The sequence below is a fragment of the Ochotona curzoniae genome, unplaced genomic scaffold, assembly GCF_017591425.1.
Source record: "Ochotona curzoniae isolate NIBS_2020 unplaced genomic scaffold, NIBS_Ocur_1.0 scaffold_4505, whole genome shotgun sequence".
Taxonomy (NCBI): domain Eukaryota; kingdom Metazoa; phylum Chordata; class Mammalia; order Lagomorpha; family Ochotonidae; genus Ochotona; species Ochotona curzoniae.
The window spans coordinates 1067699-1086856 of record NW_024467118.1 but is presented as its reverse complement, the minus strand read 5'-3'; the positions used below and the strand labels follow the sequence as shown (position 1 = coordinate 1086856).

The 19158-nt window shown below is 52.5% G+C and overlaps 1 protein-coding gene and 1 pseudogene across 1 annotated transcript in view; one reads left to right on the top strand and one right to left on the bottom strand.

Moving 5' to 3' along the window:
- Window positions 1–19076, bottom strand: part of GRK4 (G protein-coupled receptor kinase 4) — a 58269-nt gene extending 39193 nt beyond the window's left edge. Inside the window, exons 1-3 of the mRNA XM_040966108.1 lie at window positions 18984–19076; window positions 17948–18043; window positions 3720–3832 (exon numbers count right to left, since the gene is read on the bottom strand). Coding sequence (XP_040822042.1) covers window positions 3720–3832; window positions 17948–18043; window positions 18984–19035 — 261 coding nt within the window. The 5' untranslated portion in view covers window positions 19036–19076. The remainder of the gene's footprint in view (window positions 1–3719; window positions 3833–17947; window positions 18044–18983) is intronic.
- On the top strand, window positions 10488–12498 carry LOC121146718 (annotated as a pseudogene).
- Window positions 19077–19158: the final 82 nt, after the last annotated feature.

Genomic DNA, 19158 nt, shown 5'->3' with positions numbered 1-19158 from the left:
CTGGGTGAGCTAGCTGCTCGCCATCAGTGGCTGCACACGTGCCTCCCACTGGTTAAGGTTGCCTGGGTACACACACAAACACTGAGCCACAAGTGTGGCAAGCACAGCGGGGCTGTGAGGACGGGGGGCGGGGGGGGGGTGCAGCCCCGCCACTCGGGGAGCCCGAGCAGAGCTGAGGCAGCCCACGCTGCAGGAATGGCCAGTCCCGGCTGCCCAGGAGCCCATCTGTCACCACACAGTTCCTAGCAGGTGTCATGACAATAGAAAGACGTAACGGAAATCGCTTTGACAAGCAATCAGGCTTTGTTAAACTCCAGCAGCTCAGGCAAGCCTACCCCAGCACAAGGAAACGTGCACTCGTGGTCTGGCCTGAGCCCTGCAGGCAGGCGGGCCTCACAGCTCCACAGGAACAAACCCCTTTTTCTTTCTTTATTTTTTTTTCCCTTGGAAAAAATGATGCCACTGCGTAATCCATGAGCCAGCAATGAATTTGACAAGAAAAAAGAAAGTATTTGTAATAAATGAGACTGAAATAAAAAATATCAAAACACATGGAATGCAGCCAAAAACAAAAAAACAAAAAACCCCAGCATGGATCGGATTATTGAAGTTACACTTTCCCTGCTGGTTCCTCACATAAGAGAACATGTGGTATTTGTTCCTTTGTGACTGACTCATTTCACTGAGCGTAATGGTCTCTAATCCGCCCCTTCTAGTTGTAAATAGTTAATTTAATTCTTCTTAATAACTAAATAATATTCCATGGAGTAGATTCACCACAGTTTCTTTAACCACTCTTCTTTGGACACACATCTGGATTGTTTCCATGTCTTTGCTATTGTAGATTGTTATGCTGCAAATATAGGGTTACAGATCCCCTTCTCATATGCAGATTTCACTTCTTTTGGGTATATTCCTAGGAGTGGGATAGCTGGATCGTATGGCAGTTTTATTTGCAATTCTCCAAGCACTCTCCATACTGATTTCCACAGTGGCTGTACTAGCCTACACTCCCACCAGCGGTGAAGGAGGGTACCTTTCTCCCCTCATCCTTGCCAACAGGTGTTAGTAGAGTTCTGAATGTAGGCCAGTCTCACTGGAGTTAGTGGTTTTCATTTGTATCTCTCTGATGGCTAGAGAGCCTGAGCATCTTTTCATGTCTGTTAGCCATTTGAATCTGTTCTTTTGAAAAACATCTCTTCATTTCCTTTGCCCATTTTGTTACTGTTTTTTTTTTCTGTCCCTGGGTTTCTGAAACTCTTTGTAAATCTTGGATATTATTCGCTATCACTTGTATAGTGCGCAAAAAATTTCTCCCACTCTGTCACTCTGTTGATTGCTCCTTCACTTTTTTTTAATTTAATTTTTTTTATTATTACTATTTTTTCATTGGAAAGGCAGATATACAGAGAGGAGAGACAGAGAGGAAGATCTTCCATGCGATGATTCACTCCCCAAGTGAGCGCAACGGGCTGATACTATGCCCATCCGAAGCCAGGAGCCTCTTCCAGGTCTCCCACGCGGGTGCAGGTTCCCAAAGCTTTGGGCCGTCCTTGACTGCTTTCCCGGGCCACAGGCAGGGAGCTGGAAGGGAAGCGGGGCTACCGGGATCAGAACCGGCGCCCATATGGGATCCCGGGCGTTCAAGGCGAGGACCTTTAACCACTTGCGCCACTGCGCCGGGCCCTTAATTTAATTTTATCACAAAGTCAGACATACAGAGAGAAGGAGAAAAAGAAAGGAAGATCTTCCGTCCAATGAGTCACTCTCCAAGCAACCGCAATGGCCGGTGCAGCGTCAATCCAAGGCCAGGAGCCAGGAACCTCCTCCAGGTCTCCCATGTGGGTGCAGGATCCCAAGGCTTTGGATCGTCCTCAACCGCCTTCCCAGGCCACAAGCAGGGAGCTGGATGGGAAGTGGAGCTGCTGGGATTAGAACTGGTGCTCATATGGGATCCCGGCGCGTTCAGGGCGAGGACTTCAGCTGCCAGGCCACACTGCCAGGTCCTGCCTCCTTACTTTGTTGACTGTTTCCTTTGCTGTACAGAAGCTTTTTTTTTTTTTAAAGATTTATTTTTATTATTTTTTTATTGGAAAGGCAGATATACAGAGAGGAGAGACAGAGAGGAAGATCTTCCATGCGATGATTCACTCCCCAAGTGAGCGCAACGGCCGATACTATGCCGATCCGAAGCCAGGAGCCTCTTCCAGGTCTCCCACACGGGTGCAGGGTCCCAAAGCTTTGGGCCGTCCTCGACTGCTTTCCCGGGCCACAGGCAGGGAGCTGGATGGGAAGCGGGGCTGCCGGGATCAGAACCGGCGCCCATATGGGATCCCGGGCGTTCAAGGCGAGGACCTTTAACCACTTGCGCCACTGCGCCGGGCCCACAGAAGCTTTTTAGTTTGATGTTCATTTTGGCTCTGACTGCCTTTGCCTTTGGTGATTTTTCTAAGAAGTCTTTCCCTGTTCCTCTATCTTGGAGAGTGCTTCCTACGTTTTTCTTTACTGGTTTGGTGGTTTCTGGGTGTAGATTTAGGCTCTTGATCCATTTGGAGCTGATTTTTGTATACAGACAGGTGCGGGTCTTGCTGCTTTATTCTGCAAGCTGCTATCCAGTTGTCTCAACATTTGTCGACTCAACCAGGCTTTTCCCCCGGATTGTTTTCCATTTTCTTGTCAAAGATGAGTTGACTATACATGCGTGGGCTCCCCTCTCAAGCCCCTCTGCTAAGCCTTGTCTCACTCTAAGGGAATGGAAAGGTCGCAGGGAGTGAATAACAAAAGGGCTAGTACTGCTTTCCGCAATGCTAATTACAAATAAATATATTTAAAAACTTAAAAAAATGAATGCCAGCTCAACGACATAGGACAGTTCTTTGCACTTAACAGAAACTCAATCCCTATTTGCTGAAATAACTAGGATCGGCCAAGAAAGAGAGAACTGAGACACAGCATGGGTCCAATGCGACAGCTTTCCTCAGCAAGCCCACCTGCTGTCCCCTGGGCCCTCACTTCTCCATCGCAGTTTTGAAATTCTAGGCTTGCCAGTTGTATCTGCAAAGAGAAACTCAAGGGTTCTAGAGTTCCTTACCTCTAGGAAATGACACTAAAGCTCACACAGAATTGTAGGAATTTGGGCCCGGCAGCGTGGCCTAATGGCTAAAGTCCTCGCCTTGAACACACCGGGATCCCATATAGGCGCCGGCTCTAATCCCGGAAGCTCCACTTCCCATCCCACTCCCTGCTTGTGGCCTGGGAAAGCAGTCAAGAACGGCCCAAAGCTTTGAGACCCTGCACCCGTGTGGGAGACCCGGAAGAAGTTCCTGGATCCTGGCTCCGGACCAGCATAACATCGGCCACTGCACTCACTTGGGGAGTGAATCATTGGATGGAAGATCTTCCTCTCTGTCTCTCCTCCTCTCTGTATATCTGCCTTTCCAATAAATAAATAAATCTTAAAAAAAAAAAACCAAAGAACTGTGGGAATTTGGATAATAGAGAGCAGAGTGAAATAGATTGACGTTGGTCTTCCCTCTCTGTGTCCCCACCCAGGCCCGGGCCAGCTTTTCCCTTTATACCGGTACCTGCTGAGGGCTGGCAGGGCACATCTCTGGTGGCTGGATCAGCACCCTGTCTCGGCCTGTCAGTCTCAGAGCAATGAGAGCACCGAGGGCCCTGCGAAGTGGGGTACGGAGGCGGGGAGACCTGGGGCCACTCACCACTGCGTTCAAGAACTCGATGCGTGTCCTCAGGTCAGGCTTCGTGGCACAGAACTGCCTGAAGAGAAGTCTTCCGATCGGCTGCTTGTCACACAGACTGTCATAGTCTTTCTCTGAGAGAAGGGTCAGGAGCAGACAGCATCGTTACAACACGCTGCTCAGCTACAATTTCTTTTCTCACTCAATACAATAAAAGCAGACAGTATTTCCACTATCATTTTAAGATGATTGTTTCTTGTACTTTCAATTGTGTCCCCTGCAGGCTCACGTAACCACCTGCCGGGGTGTACACTAGCAGAGGGACCTGGAGCGCCACCCGGGTGTCCCCTGTGGGGCAGGTTCACACCGCCGCCTCCCGGGGTGTACACTAGCAGAGCTGGGAAGCCGAGCCAGGCACTCAGATCTGAGACTTGCGCACTGCAATGCCCACTACCCTGCTTTCTAAACTCCTACGGGTCTACTGATTTAAACTGTGCCTTCACAATACCCACAGTACCCGGACATCAGGAGGAAGGCCCAGATGTGTGCAGGCTGTTCTCAGCAGGAACTGGCACAAACAGTGCGCCCCCAACGAAGGGAGAGAAAAGAGATCCGTTGCTCAACTCCTACTGCACCGCTTGGGCGCTGCCTGGCACACGCTGCACACGCTACGGCGCGCAGCAGCCACGGAGCTGCTTTTCTCAGTCTTGCATCATTTGCCACCCTCTGTACCTGCATATCCTTACCTGCTTCTGCTTTAGAACCACGTACCGAGATCCAATGAATGTGTCCAAAGGGACATAAAACAAAATCATGCAGCCAAAACAGGACAATTAAACAAGGAAAGCTATTGCTCTCTTAGCACTGGCCCTTAGCCTTAAGTAAATGTAAGTATATTTGGGTATCTCTAAACTGATTGTCATGCTGGAACATAGAACATTAAAATGACTAAATGAAAAGCTTAGTAATGCCAAGAAACTCTGGGGATCAAGGATTGTGTGTGGGGGTGAAAGTGGGCAGGGAACACTCCCTCAGGGCCAGCACACAGCTGGGGTGTGAACACCTGCTCTGGGGGAGGGGGGCGGTCAGCACACAGCTGGGGTGTGAACACCTGCCCTCAGGGGTCAGCACACAGTGGTTGTGAACACCCCCTCAGGGGCCAGCACACAGCTGGGTGTAAACACCGGCCCTCGGGGGGCCAGCACACAGCTGGGTGTGAACATCCCTGCTGAGGGGGCTGCACACAGCTGGGCATTAAACCATTTTCACCAGGTGTGCAAACATCACACTCCACCGGTTCTGTTCCAGCACTCTATTTTATGGGGAGACTCTCAGGTGCACATGTAAAAACCTGAAGGGCTGGCACTCGGTTGTTAAGTCATGACTGCATCCAGGCGGGACCCCCAGGCCCTGGCCAGTTTGATGCTGATGGGCATCCGAGAGGCTGCAGGTGACAACTCCAGCAGTTGGGTCCCCGCCATCAAGGTGGGAGACTCAAATGGAGTTTTCTTCTGGGCATGAGCCTGGCCCGGCACTAGCTGCTGTGGGCATCTGGGGAATGAACCCATGGCTAGCAGAGTGTGTGGTTTCTGTTTCTGTTTCCATCTTCCTGCAAACCTCCTTTCATCAAGAGATCCTCCTGGGGTCTGTGCAGTGGGTGTGGATGACACAAAGGGGTGAAGAGGTCAGCTCCCCCGTTGGCAGGGCTTCCAGCTACATGGCAAGAATGTCTCTCCAACCACTCCAACGCAGTCTCACCCCCTTTTTGCATGGACAACCACCCCACTTAGAATTCTGTACTCCACTGAGGCATTGTTGCTTCTGCAACTGATGTGAGCCTGGGAGTTGATGTTGCTGATCATGTCTTGGTGAGTGGGCCTTTGACTGCACACAGGAGCACAGTCACGCCCGTGCCATTCTGGACACCTTATCGTGTGCCCACCCAAAGCGCTGGAATCGGGCCCAGACATGCAGCATGCCTTCTGGGAAATGGCTTGATAAGAATTCTACAAACTAATGGAAGTGAGGGTAGTATGAGCGGAAACTGCTATGGCAAAAAATTAGTTACTGTGACCCTAAAGGTTGGCCTGTCCTTGCAACTCCTTAGAGCACAGGAAATGTAGCTGCTTTAGCCGCTTTTACAATTTCTTAAATAGAGGAATTATAGGGTGATTTAATACTATAGAAATATGCTTTTGACTATTATTTGTTTATGAGGTTAGAGAGTCTGCAGTTGAAGGGGGATTTAATGTTTCAAACTTTTTATCTTGGACCTTTGCTTTTTCCCTCTTGATGTATTTCTCCCATTAAGTGATAAGTTGTAGAAACAGAAATGTGGTGGGAATGTTAGTGATGAGCAGGTGACCGCACGTGCCTCGGCCTCGGAGTCCCGGCTGTCGCCTAACGCTGCTGCTGAAGAACGCATAATGCTTTGCTCTGAACAATTATCTTCAAGAGCACCTGGTTGACCATGAAGTAAAAACCAATTAATTGAACATCTGTGCACGCTGGCTTAGATCTGAAGGTAGTCAAATCCAACGTTTGTGCAGACTTGTGATGTGTCTAAGAAAACAAAAAGGCCAGCTTCTCCTTGAGCTGTCACAGAGGGCACCACGTGACAGCGCCTGTCTTTCTTACCGCTGACCCCACACACCCTTCTCGAGCTCCAACACGGCGGGAGCTGGACTCCGGCACGATCCAAACCAAAAAGTCATTTTTTTGAAACACTGAAGTTTTTTAAATTTTAACATTTTATTTTGTTTTATGGTATAGTTCCACAGGTTCTGAAGTTGCCCACACCCTTCCCCAAGGTCCCCCCATCCCCACATTGATCTCCCCTCTAGTTTCTTCCTTTCTTTCTTTCTTTTTAAGATTTATTTATTTATTGGAAAGGCAGACATATAGAGAAGAGGAGAAACAGAGAGGAAGATCATCCATCCTATTCACTCCCCAAATGATCGCAACGGCCGGTGCTATGCCGGTTTGAAGCCAGGAGCCAGGGACTTCCTCCAGGTCTCCCACACGGGTGCAGGGTCCCAAAGTATTGGGCCGTTCTTGACTGTTTTCCCAGGCCACAGGCAGGGAGCTGGATGGGAAGCGGGGCTGCCGGGATTAAAACTGGCGCCCATATGGGATCCCGGCACGTTCAAGGCGAGGACTTTAGCCACTAGGCCACGCCACCAGGCCCGATTCCCCCTCTAGTTTCACAACGGATTCCTTCACGAACAGTCACAACTCCATCGTGGTGTTGTTGAAGTGTTTCTGGACAGTATAGGCATGGACATTGTCAGAGAGTCAGTCTACCTCTGGTCTGTATGCATAAACACACAGGACTTTGTCTCTGTATCTGAACAGTTCAGTCTGCTACACTTCCATTCTATGTCCCCTAAAATACAGAGCCAGTGAGCACAGTCCGCATCAGGGTGGAAACAATACGTTTTTATCAACATGATGTTAACATGCTACAAAAAAAAAAGCATCACAAGAGTAGTGAAAACAGGATTGTGGCACTGAAGAAATTATAATTAATAACTAGATGGGAGAGACACAGATACCAAGGAAGTGCAAAAAGGTTTTGCTATGCTGTGTTTGCATTGGTTTCAAGAAATTCTTAAATTTCTGCTCTAATTTCTTCTCTGACCCATTGTTCGTTCAGCACGTGTTGTTCATCACAACAGTTTACACATTTCCTGGGGGTGTTTTGATTTGTTGATCCCTAGTCTCACTCCATGGTGGTCTGAGAAAATGCATGCTATGATTTCAGTTTTTTTTTAAGTTGGTGAGGCTTTTTTTGTGACCTGTCATGTGGTCAATCCTGGAGACCATTCCATGTATAGCTGAGAAACACGTGCATTCAGTCTCTGGAAGGTTCTGTACGCACGTTTCAGGTTCATTTGTTCTACTGTCTGTGTGAGATCTGCTGCTTCTTGGCTGAGCTTCTGTCTCATCAATCTATTCATGTTCATGGGGAATTCAGGCATCCCATTATTATTGTATTGACATTTATGTCTCTAGGTTTGTCGATCGTTGTTTCACACAGCTGGGCGCTTTGCTGCATAGACATGTTCTGGTTATTTCTCTTGGCATAGGACTCCCTTTACCATCAGGTTGTGTACCGCTATCTCTTAATATTTTTCACAGTGAAGTCTTTCTCATTTGATAGCAGAATGGCTACACCAGCTCTTTTTTCTTTTCCATTGGCCTGGAATGTCCTTTTCCATCCTCTCACTTTGTTTCCTGGAGCATTTGTTGATTCGATGTGTTTCTTGTAGGTAAGAGATAGTTGGGTTCTGCTTTCTGATCCATTCTGTTGATCTGTCTTTTCACTGATGAGTTTAGGCCATTTGTGTTCAGAGTTATTGTTAATTTTTTGCACATTTTTAGTGTATTTGGGGGAAGAAGAGAGATAAAGGGAGAAGCCCCACCCAGCCTCCCAACCAACCCAGAGTCCCCGACGTGGGGTGTGCTCCAAGGGTCCTGCTTAAGAGCTTCTGACAGTTCAACAGTTTTGAATCGCAGCCCATCTTGTCATCACAAGCACGATGAAATCTCTCTAGAATCCACGGCAGAGTTATCACTGAGAGGTTGCGATTTAGTCCTGACGTGTGTGTGTGGGGGGGAGGGGGTGGTGGTTTAACTTTGGTTTCTTTCGTGGGATTTACTGGGAAGATCTTTCCCTTTGCCATCTCTGACTGTGACTAACTTCCTGTCTTTCTTTCTGACTTCAGCACATTTCTGAACAGTGTTCCCAGGGCTGCCTTAGTGTTGGCATATTCTCCCAGCTTCTCTTTACTATGAAACTATTTCATTTCATTATCAAATACAAACGAGAGCTTTGCTGGGTATATTTCCCTAGGTTGCAGTTTTTCTGCTTTAAGATCTGGAACGTGTTACTCCATTCTCTTCCTGCTTGAAGGGTCCGAGAAGTCGGCAGTGATTCTGAGTGTTAGCCGCTCCTTTTTGTGTTTGGTTCAATATTCTTTAAGTTGGGTGAAGGTCTTTTTGGATCGAATCTATTTGGTGTTCCCTGCCCTTCCTGTATTTGGCTTTCCCTTATGTTCCCAGTATGAAGGAAGTTCTCTTTTATAATTTCATTGAATACCTCCTGCAATCCTGCCTCTCCACTCTTTCAGGAATTCTTTATGATTCTAACATCTGACTTTTTGATGTTTATCATTCACTTCTTGGACAGATTTTCTTCCAGATGCCTGATGAGCTGTGCGTTTCCCACTTCCGGTGTTCTTCCTTCTGCAGCATTCAGTCCTAGTGTTTCAGTGCGGGCCTGTTTCATCTCCATGATGATGATGTTCTTGAATTCCTTAAGTTCTTCCCACCGTGTTTCACTGTCTCTGAAGCTTCATGACTGCTGTGTTCCCTGTCTGGGAGCTCCTCCACAGCTCCCTTCTGTAGCTCTAGGATTGAAGTGACCCTTTGTTCAATTTTGAGAGAAGCATCACCCCCCTCTTCTGAGATATTCCCTATTTTTCTACTTCCCCATCTGTGGACTGTCTTGTGGCTGTCAAATTGCTTGCCTTCTGTCTCTAGCGGTTTGCTGGCGTATTCCGACACATCTGTCTGTAGTCTCAGAGGCTGGCGGTTCACAGGGAGACTCACTGTCCCTGCTTGGGAGAGGAGGTTTCTCTGACCTGCCAGCCTCAGGCAACAGATGGCACTCACGGGCTGATGTGGAGTCTCGGGTTCTGTGCATTAACTGTGGTTGCTGTGCTTCTGATTACTGCACTTCCCCTCAACTCAGCCCCTGCGTCACTCTGTCCCCAAGGGATCTTGCGTCTCCCACTTGAGGTTTCCCAGTCCGTCTCGGGGACCTCAGGTACAGATTCTTCGACTATAAGCAGACTTACATCTCTGTCACAAACGGTCCACTTTCCAGCTGCTCCCTGCGCAGTGGCATGTCCTTGGTCCATGGGATGCCCCAGCAGGCACCTGTGGGTTACTGCTCAGACTCCATTCCTTGCCCAGTGTTCCATACTCGGGGCTTCTCTGCCTCCTTCCGTTTCCCCGGGGGAGACGGCGATTCCTGCGGGGAATCTCCCTGTGCGGGCTCTCAACTCACTCGACTTGGTCCATCTCCCTGGTTGCAAACTGTACTCCCCCTCCGAGGCTGTTGGCTGCTGGCTGCGATTCTGAGCATGCACCATAGCTCTTTCTCACCTTTGTGGCACCTGTCTCCCTCCGTGAACTCTAGGGAGTTTCAGACACCTCGTCCAGCACTTCTCTTCCTCCAGCTACTCATTCCAAATCCTGTCCCTAAGCTTTCTTCACAGTCAGCTGCACCAGCCTTCTGCAATCTCACTGCCTTGCCTCCTCACTTCCTGCTGAAATGACTATTAAAACAAAACTGAAAACAAAAAAAAAATTTAACTTTAAAATTATTTTAAAATTTTCTATTTGAAAGGCACAGAGAAATGATGGAGATCTTCTATCCGACGGTTCACTCCCCAAATGGCCACCTGCTGGAGTTGAGCCTATCCGAAGCCAGGAGCCAGGAGCTTCTTCCAGGTCTCCCACATGTAGTAGGCACTAAAGGCTGTGGGCCATTCTCTGCTCTTTCCCCAGGCCACAGGCTGGGAGCTAGATGGGAACTAGAGCAGCCAGGACACAAACCGGTGCCCCTGTGGGATGCTGGAGCTGAAGGTACCACTAGAAGCTGTACCAGCTCCAATAAAAGAATGAAAGCTCTGGGGCAGAGGAGGCAGGAGCCAGAGCACGAGAGGCAGCTAGGTGGGCACCGAGGCCAGGACCCCCACCTTTGAGGCTGCGTACCTGAAAATGCAGGTTCCACAGCAGCAGGCACATGATGCCTGGGAGAGGCCGAGCGCTTGTGGGGAAGCTGAGGGAGAAAGGTGGCTCTAGAGTAGGCTGACACTGAAGTGGCCCCCGTGAACCGGAGGATCCAGCAGGTGGTAAAGGAGCTGGACCAGGCTCAAGAGCACCTGGCTACTGCCCTGCACAAGGGAAAGGCTGTGATGGGAGAGGGATGCAGTTACTCAAAATCTTGCCTTACAGGACGAGAAAAGATGCAACTCCAGCAAATTCAAGTCAAACAAGCTAAGCATACTGCAGCAAAGGCGGACAGGAGCCTGAGGAGGTGGCTATTGCAGGAGACTTGGTGCGCACTGAGGAGCAAGCTGAGTGGGTCCCGTTCCTGAAAGGTGGATGAGCAGATCAGACTGATCAACCAGACCTGAAGCATCTGAGTGCTGCTGAAGAAACGTACTCTCAAAAAGAAGACAAATATGCGGGCCCAGCGCAGTGGCCTAGTGGCTAAAGTCCTCGCCTTGAACACACCGGGATCCCATAAGGGCACTGGTTCATGTCCCAGCAGCTCCACTTCCCTTCCAGCTCCCTGCTTGTGGCCTGGGAAAGCAGTCGAGGACGGCCCAAAGCCTTGGGACCCTGCACCCGTGTGGGAGACCTGGAAGAGTTCCTGGATCCTGGCTTCAGATCAGCACAGCACTGGCCATTGTGCTCACTTCTGGAGTGAATCATTTGATGGAAAATCTTCCTCTCTGTGAATCTGACTTTAAGATAAAAATAAATAAATCTTTTTTTTTTTTTAAAGAAGACAAATGCGCACAACAAATAAAGATTCTTACTGATACACTCGAGGAGGCAGCTACGCGGGCTGAATCTGCTGAGAGATCAGTAGCCGGGCTAGAAAAACAGTTGATTTGGAAGATAAATTGGAACGCACCCAAGAGCAGCGTCTCTGCACACAAAGGACGCTGGACCAGATAATGAGATGTAGAGCACCCGTGCTGCCCTGCCACCACTCCTCCCTCCAACCCAGCCCGTGCTGCCCTGCCACCACTCCTCCCTCCAACCCAGCCCCCCGGAGAGGACCTCCCCCCGGGGCCGATCCTCAACTGGCAGGCTGCATTGTCTCCTTTTGGCCAACCCACCTCCTCCATCCTTAAAGCCCGCCTTCCCCCTTGTCTCCGACTCTTCCCAGAGGCTGAACACTTTGGGGAAAACGTTCAAAGGAATGTGAGCCAATGCAAAGTGTCTCTAAAGAGAAGAATTAACCCCAAGCAGAGAGGCCAGGGTCTATGAGGACACAGGCTGTCTACAGAGAGAAGCTGACGGAGCTGGACTGGAGAGGAACTTGGAGCTCGAGCCTCAGACGAGCAGGGTCAGAGAGGCTGTGCCTCCGGCTGGAGGCCACTTGGGTGGAAGACGGCAGCACGGAGAGCTGCCAAAGCTGAGCTGACGCGCTCCTGCAGCGAAGTAACTGCGCCTGTGTCCCAGGAAGATGCAGCCCAGAGGCTCCAGCCACAGGGGAGGCTGGGAAGGACAAATCCACCGACAGATCGTGCTTCAGACTTGGGCGAACCGCCAAGCGCTGCGGACATCTGGCGGAAAGCAGTGGATTTTAATCCTGTATGCGGGCGGGACTCAGGGTAAGGCACAGCCCAGGCAGACGGCAGCTGGCTCCTTCTCCTGTGACCACGTTTGCATCTCACATCACAGCAACTTCAGTTCCTCACTGGTCCACTTCCAATCCAGCTCCTTGCTAGTCAGCAGGGAAAGCAGTGCATTGCCACCCACTTGGGAGACCAGCTGATGCTCCTGGCTCCTGGCTTCAGCCTGGCCCAGCCTCAGCTGCTGCGGCCTTGTGGTGAGTGAACCAACAGCTGAAAGATCTCATTGCCACTTGTTCTCGCTCCGCCTTTCAGGTAAGCACACCTTTAAGAAAGCTACCCGAAAGCCAGACATTGGGAGAGTCCAGGAGACATGGCTGGGGACACCTGCCTCCCACACCCCAGAGCCTGAGCTCTAAGCCCACTTCACTCCCAAGTGCAGCTGCGTGCCAATGTGCCACCGTGCCCCCTGGGAGTCAGGAGCTGACCTGAGCTGGTCTTCCTCATGCTGCACACAGAAAAGCCACCTCGCCGAGCACAGCTGCAGCTCAAGTCTGGCACTTCCGGACCGTTTTTCTCCTCGCACCTCCAACAATCGGCAGTGACCTGCGTGCCCCACTGAGGATTCTTTGGGCTTCCCTTGCTTAGCCAATCCCTGCCTGGGGTTGATTCTCAATCAGTCTATAAAGAATTAAGGACTTCTGACCCTTACACAAATGCAAATATTTTATCATTTTTATTTACTCATGAACAAGAGAGACAAGGCCTAGTCTGGCCGAAGTCTGAGCCCAGAGTTCAGTCCACAACTTGCATGTGAGTGGCAGTGTGGACAGAGGCAGGCAGCTGGGGTCGGGAGGAGAGGCCCTGGACCCAGGGTGCACGTGTCCCAGCAGTCAAAGGCTGGCCGAAAGGCCAGTACTTACAATTCCTTCATCTCTCTCTCTCTTTTTCTTCTTTTCATGTGTGATTAGTTTGTCATCTAAATCTCTTTTAATTTGTCCGATTTATTTTCCTTGCAATTTATTGATGAAATCAAGTCATTTTACTGATTGCATGCCCCATGACATTCTTTTTTCTTTCTCTTTTTTCTAACAATATTTCTTCTTCTTCTTCCTGTACATAGGGGAGGGGGGATACAGGAGGGGAAGCCACACCCGCCTCCTCACCGCTGCATTCCCCGGGGGAAGGGGAACCGCCCCTGTGACAGCCCAGGGTCCCTGCTGTGGAGCATGTTCCGAGGGTTCTGCTCCTGTGGTTTCAACAGCTCTGACATGCTGCTGATATCGCTGCTCCAAAGATGAGAGATCTTCCCAAGGCCCACTGGCTGACGTAGTCCATAGTCTCCACTGATCCACATACTTGCTGTTAAAGCTTCACTGGGACAGTTCATCAATTTGCTCTGCTCTCCTTCCACTGCAAACCAATGGGTGCTGTGGCCCAGCCCAGCACTGCCCACCACACGTTCAGCCCTCACATACACCGGGGGAGCTGCAGCCCAGTTAGAGCGACCCCAATTAACTGCCACTGGACTGGCCCCCAGCTCTGGTTCCTGTGCCTGCCAGCGTGTGCAGTGAACTGGTCCGATCTGCCCCAAATCCTGTTGAGCATACATCATTGGGCACTGGAGCCTAACTCAACCCAACCGACTCTACCCTCCAGCCCACTCATGCCAGCACGTGCCAATGCCTGTCCAGCTGGGTCTGCCCCTAGGCCTGGTTCTTACGCTCACCAATGGGAGCTGCAGCCCATTAGAGAGGAGCCAACAACCTCCCTACCGGATCCACTCCCTGACCCAGATCTTGCACTCCCCAGATTGTTCTGCAGTCTAGCTTGATAGGTCTTGCCCCCCAGTCCCAGCACTTGCCAGCTGATGCTGTGGCAAAGCCCAACCCTCATGCCCTTATTTCTGGCTCATGCCTTTACCAGTGGATGCAATGGGTTAGCCCAGCCTGGCTCTCTCCCTAACCCAGTTCACATGTAGGCCAACAAGTGTTGTAGTCCTGCCCAATCTGGTCTGCACCCAGTCCCAGCTCTCACACTCACCAGCAGGAATAGTGGCCCAGCATTGGAGTCCCCTCTACTCCCCCACCAGGTTCACTGCCCACCCCACACCCTGGTCTCACATGTGCTGGTGGGTGCTGTGGCCAATTGTGGGGTAGCCTGACTCACCGTGCTATTTGCCTGGGGGTGCTATAGCCTGGCCAGACCAGTCTGCCACCCAACCCAGTGCAGTTGGCCCCCAGTCCCAGCTCTAATGTGAACTGGCTGGTGATGCGGAGAGACCCAGCCTGTCCTGCAACCCAGGCTGGTTCTCAGCTCTGCCAGTAGGTGTTATGAACTGGCCCAGCCTGGCCGGTCCCCACACCTGAGCCACACGTGTGCTCTCAGGTACTGTAAGCTGTTCTGCTCTGGGCTGCTCCTTGCTTTGGTTCTTGCACTCACTTGCAGAGACCATGCCCTGACAAAGGAATTCCCCAGGCTCCTCTGTTGGTCTCCTCTCAGTGGCAGATCTTGGTGGGTCCTTGGCCCGAGCTGACTTAACTTCCTGTCCTGGCAGGAATATTAGCCTTGACCAACTGGCCCATACCCAACCTGGTTCTGTTGGGTGTTACAGCCAAACCACACCTAGTCCACATCCTGACACAGCTCTCATAAGGACCAGTGGGAGCAGAAACCCATCCTATACCCACTCTGGCTCTCACCAACACCAGTGGATGCTGGAGTCTATTCCAGTCTGGCGTGCCCCAGAGCCTGTTCATGACCATGCCAGAGGACACTGCAGCCATGTCCAGCCCAGACCACCACCCACATTCCAAGTCTTGCACTCACAAATAGGGACCACAACCAGCTGAGGCATCCCCTTAGCTCCCTGACAGCTCTGACCCACCTCTACAGAGTCTAGCCCGTCTTGACCTCTGCCATCAGATGCTGCAGCCTGGCCTGAACTGGCCCGTTCCAGGTTCCAACTCCTGCTGGCAAGTGCTACAGCTTGGCCTTTCCCAGTTCTCTCCCATCCCTGACTTGAGCAAACCAGCGGGACCAATAGCCTAACCATACAAGCCCTGCATGCCAGCCTGGCTCCTGCACTTGCCCGGTCCACCCCCTTCCAAAACCACCCCACACTTGCAGACAGGTGGAGCTACCCTGCGGGTCTGACCAGAACTCGGGCCTGAATCACACCCTCAGCAGCAGGAACAATGACCCGTCAGCAGAGTCTCCCTAGTTCCCCCATCACACTCACTCCCAGAGCCAGATCTCACCCATGCCAGTGGGTGCTACACCCTTACAGTCATGGACTACCACCTCTGTCATGCCTTTGTATGAGCAATGGATATTGTGGCCTGGCCTGGCCCACACCGTATTCTTGGGTGTGTCTGTGGTGCTGCAGCCTGGACCAACCTGGCCTGTAGCCAATCCCAGCACCCTTGAGTGTCGGGAGGTATTTCATGGTCATGACTAGCTCAGCCTGTCACCGCCGCCAGCTCCAAGCAAACCACCTGAAATTGCAGATCGCAGGGGTGGGCCCACACATTCCCCACAGAATCTGCCCCAAGGCCCAGTTCTGTTGCATGCTAGTTCGTGCCATGGCATTACCTGTCCCTGTTTGGACTCTCGTTGGTGAGTGCTGTGACCTAGCCCTGTCAGGCAGGCCCCCAGCCCTTGCTTTAGTGAGCACCAGTGAGTGATATTCGGTATCTGTCAGTACTAACCCCTGCTCTGCTACCCCACAAGGGCTGCTATTTCCGTCGGAACCCACCACCGGGTGGCCAGGCGCCTGGGCCCTGCGCTTGGGAGGCCACTCCCGGGGCTAGCCGGGCCCCTCTGGCTCCAAGCCCCCAGCAGACCGACGGGCTCAAGCCTTCAGCAGAATCCCTTCATCTCTTAATCTTTCCTGACATCATTTTCCACACATCAGATTTCATACAATGCTGCTCCCAGAGCAGCTGGCAGCATCTTCAGTTCCCGCTGCTCTCCCAGGCAGCAGGCTGCTGGTGGGACGGGACTGTGAGGGAGGGACTGTGGGGACACTGACGCCTCTGGCTGTCATCATGCCTTCCCACTTCTCACTGGCCCCGCCCCAGCAGGCCCCGCGCGGCTGGTGAGCAGACTTCAACCAGAACCCTGCCGGAGTTCTCCACACCCACGCAGACGCTGTGCCCGGGCAGCCACACTCCACAGAGGCCCTTTCTGTTAACGGCAGGGCCGTGCTCCTGAGGGGACACATTCTCAGAGCCTGGAGATGGGGCCGCCCTTTCCCACCGCCCGCTCCCTCCCTTTCTGCACTCCCTTCTGCGGGATCACTGCTGGATCCCATGGTCACTGTTCCTCTGCCCGACCGAGCCGCCGAAGGCCCGGCCCGGCTAGTGCGGCCCTCCTGGCCTCTGTGACCCTCCGGAAGCTACACCTCACAGAAAAGCCCAGAAGCATCCTACATCGATCACACTATTCCACTGCTGCCAATCTGGCCCATCAAGGTTTTCCTAACTGCAGGCAGACGGAACCTTCTGCCAGTCTAGTGCTGCCTGCTTTGCCCTGGTTCCAGGACGCCTGGGCCTTCTCAAGGCCCCAGAAGTGGCCACATCCCTCCCTGTCTTTGAGCCCCTGCACCTGCTGCTTGAAGAACACTGTTTCTGCCCCCTCTGACCCCATCCTCTCCGCCCCACTCCTCTCATAACGCCCCCAGCCCTCACCCCTCCTTCCCAACGCCCATGGCCTATGCTCTGCCATGCAAAACACTTTGTACAGCTCGAGACTATGCACGCGTCCCCCATCCCTGCGCAGACGCTAGAAGCCCCAGGAAAGCGGCCCTCACGCCTGCTCCTTAGCCTCTGCTGTGGCCAGCAGCACGCTCACTGCTGGACACACGGGAGAACAGACAACCATCACACAAGCTTACATCACGGGCCGGGCGGCAAATTATTCCAAACACCTAGAGACGGGAAGAGATAATCTCTACGCAAAGACAGAGAAGCACACTGCAGGAGTCCACCCATGCGTCTGACGGCTGAGCCCCAGGACGAGCTCACGCAGCTGCCAAGTGCTGCGACCACCGTCCACGCCAACCTGGGAGAGGTATACAGGCGAACACCACGCATGCGCTATCAGCTACACTCAGGGAGGGACATGAGACCCACAGGCACTTTGTGAGAGACGTTCACAGGGACCGGCACAGTCGCCTAGCAGCTAAATCCTCGCCTTGCATACGCCAGGACCCAGATGGGAACCAGTTTGTGTCCCAGCTGCTCCACTTCCCATCCAGCTCCCTGCCTGTGATGTGGGAAAGCAGAAGACAGCTTAAAGCCTTGGGACCCTGCACCCACATGGGAAACCCGGAAGATGCTCCTGGCTCCTGGCTTCGGATCAGCTCAGCTCTGGCCACTGCAGATACTTGGGGAGTGACCAGCAGATGGAGGATCTTTGTCTCTCCTTCTCTCATTAATCTGACTTTCTCACAAAAATAAATAAATCTTAAAAAAAAAAACACTTAATGAGGTTATGATAATGGTCGTGTTTCTCGGCAAGGGAAAAAACCTACCTACCTCTTTAAACTAACTGAAAGTAATTTTGATCATGAAACCACTCGGGCTGGAGTCGTGGCACGGTGGGTAAAGCCAGCACCTGTGACGGCACTGCTATCTGCACAGAAGATCACCTGGCAGAGTGCTAACACTTCCCAGCGACTAGAGAGAAGGCCCTCTACAGAACAACGCACAGAAACTAGCTCACAAGTGCTGAGTGGGAGGGCCAGCAGCCATCTAGCGCACATCAGAAACCCTGAGACCTCTGCCCCGCTCCTCCCGGGCAGTCCAAAGACAGAAGGAAAACTTAGCCACGAATTTCCTAAACAGGACACGCCTCTGTACTCACCAATGGAGTGTCTGAGCTCGTCACACTGGCTCACGTGGGGTAACTTCAGCATCTCCCTCCATCTTTTACTACGGCCAGTTTTCTTGCCATATCCTCCTAGATTGGAGGGAAGGGGCATTTAAAAAAAATGCTTATTTATTGTTATTGGAAAGTCAGATGTACACAGAGAAGGAGAGATAGAAAGATCTTCCACCTGCTGGTTCGCCTCCCCAAGTGGCTGCAACCGCTGGAGCTGAGCTGATCCGGAGTCAGAAGCCAGGAGCCTCTTCCGGGTCTCCCACGTGGGTGCAGGGTCCCAAGGCTTTGGGCCGTCCTCCACTGCCTTCCGGGGCCACAGGCAGGGAGCTGGATGGAAAATGGGTCCACCGGGATTAGAACCAGCGCCCATATGGGATCCTGGCACTTTCAGGTAGAAATGAACCAGCTGAGCTCTCACAGTCGCCCCAAGGCATTTTTCTTGAAGGTGGCCAAGAACATCCAATTGTCACAACACCTTCCCACAGTGACTTGTTCTGTCTGGGAGGCGGCCTGGTGAAGGCACTGCCCTCGGCGCACAGACCTGCTTTCAGTAAATCATGCGAGCCATGCCTCAGCCTACCGATGTGACCTGATGTGGGACTCAGGGGGTCCTAAGCTTGGGGCGCACACAGAACCTCATGTTCATGTCCCCTCAAACACTCACTTACCTGAACTTCAAACAGGTAACAAGAAACCTGCCAATGCCAGAGAGCGAGGCGAGCGGCAGGTCACTGGGGCTGGGGCCGGGGCGCCCGTCCCCCGCGCCCCTGCGTGGACATCCAACACCGAGGGACTGCCGGCTCCCCCTCCCCCACAAGCGACATGGACAGTTTTTTCCGGGGGGAGATGCGCTGCTCGCATCTGACCCCCTCAAGTGCGGAAAGGACCCAGCAAAGGGGCACGGGGCGCGATGCGGCCCGGCTGCCGGCCGCGGACCAGCGGCTGCAGGCACGGGCTTGGCGCCCGGCTCCGAGGCGAAGCCGAAGGGGACCCGCGAGCCCCGGGCCGGGGCACACACCGAGGCGCGCTTTCAGCAGCAGCATGTTGGCCGCGACGTTCTCCACCTCCATGGTCCGCCGCCGCCTGGGCCGGAGGAAGGCGTGCTTGCGGGGCGGCGGCGCCCCGGCGCCCGCGCACTCCTCGCAGGGCTCCCCCGGCTCCGTGGAGGCCTTCCCGGGGCGGCTCCGGCGCCG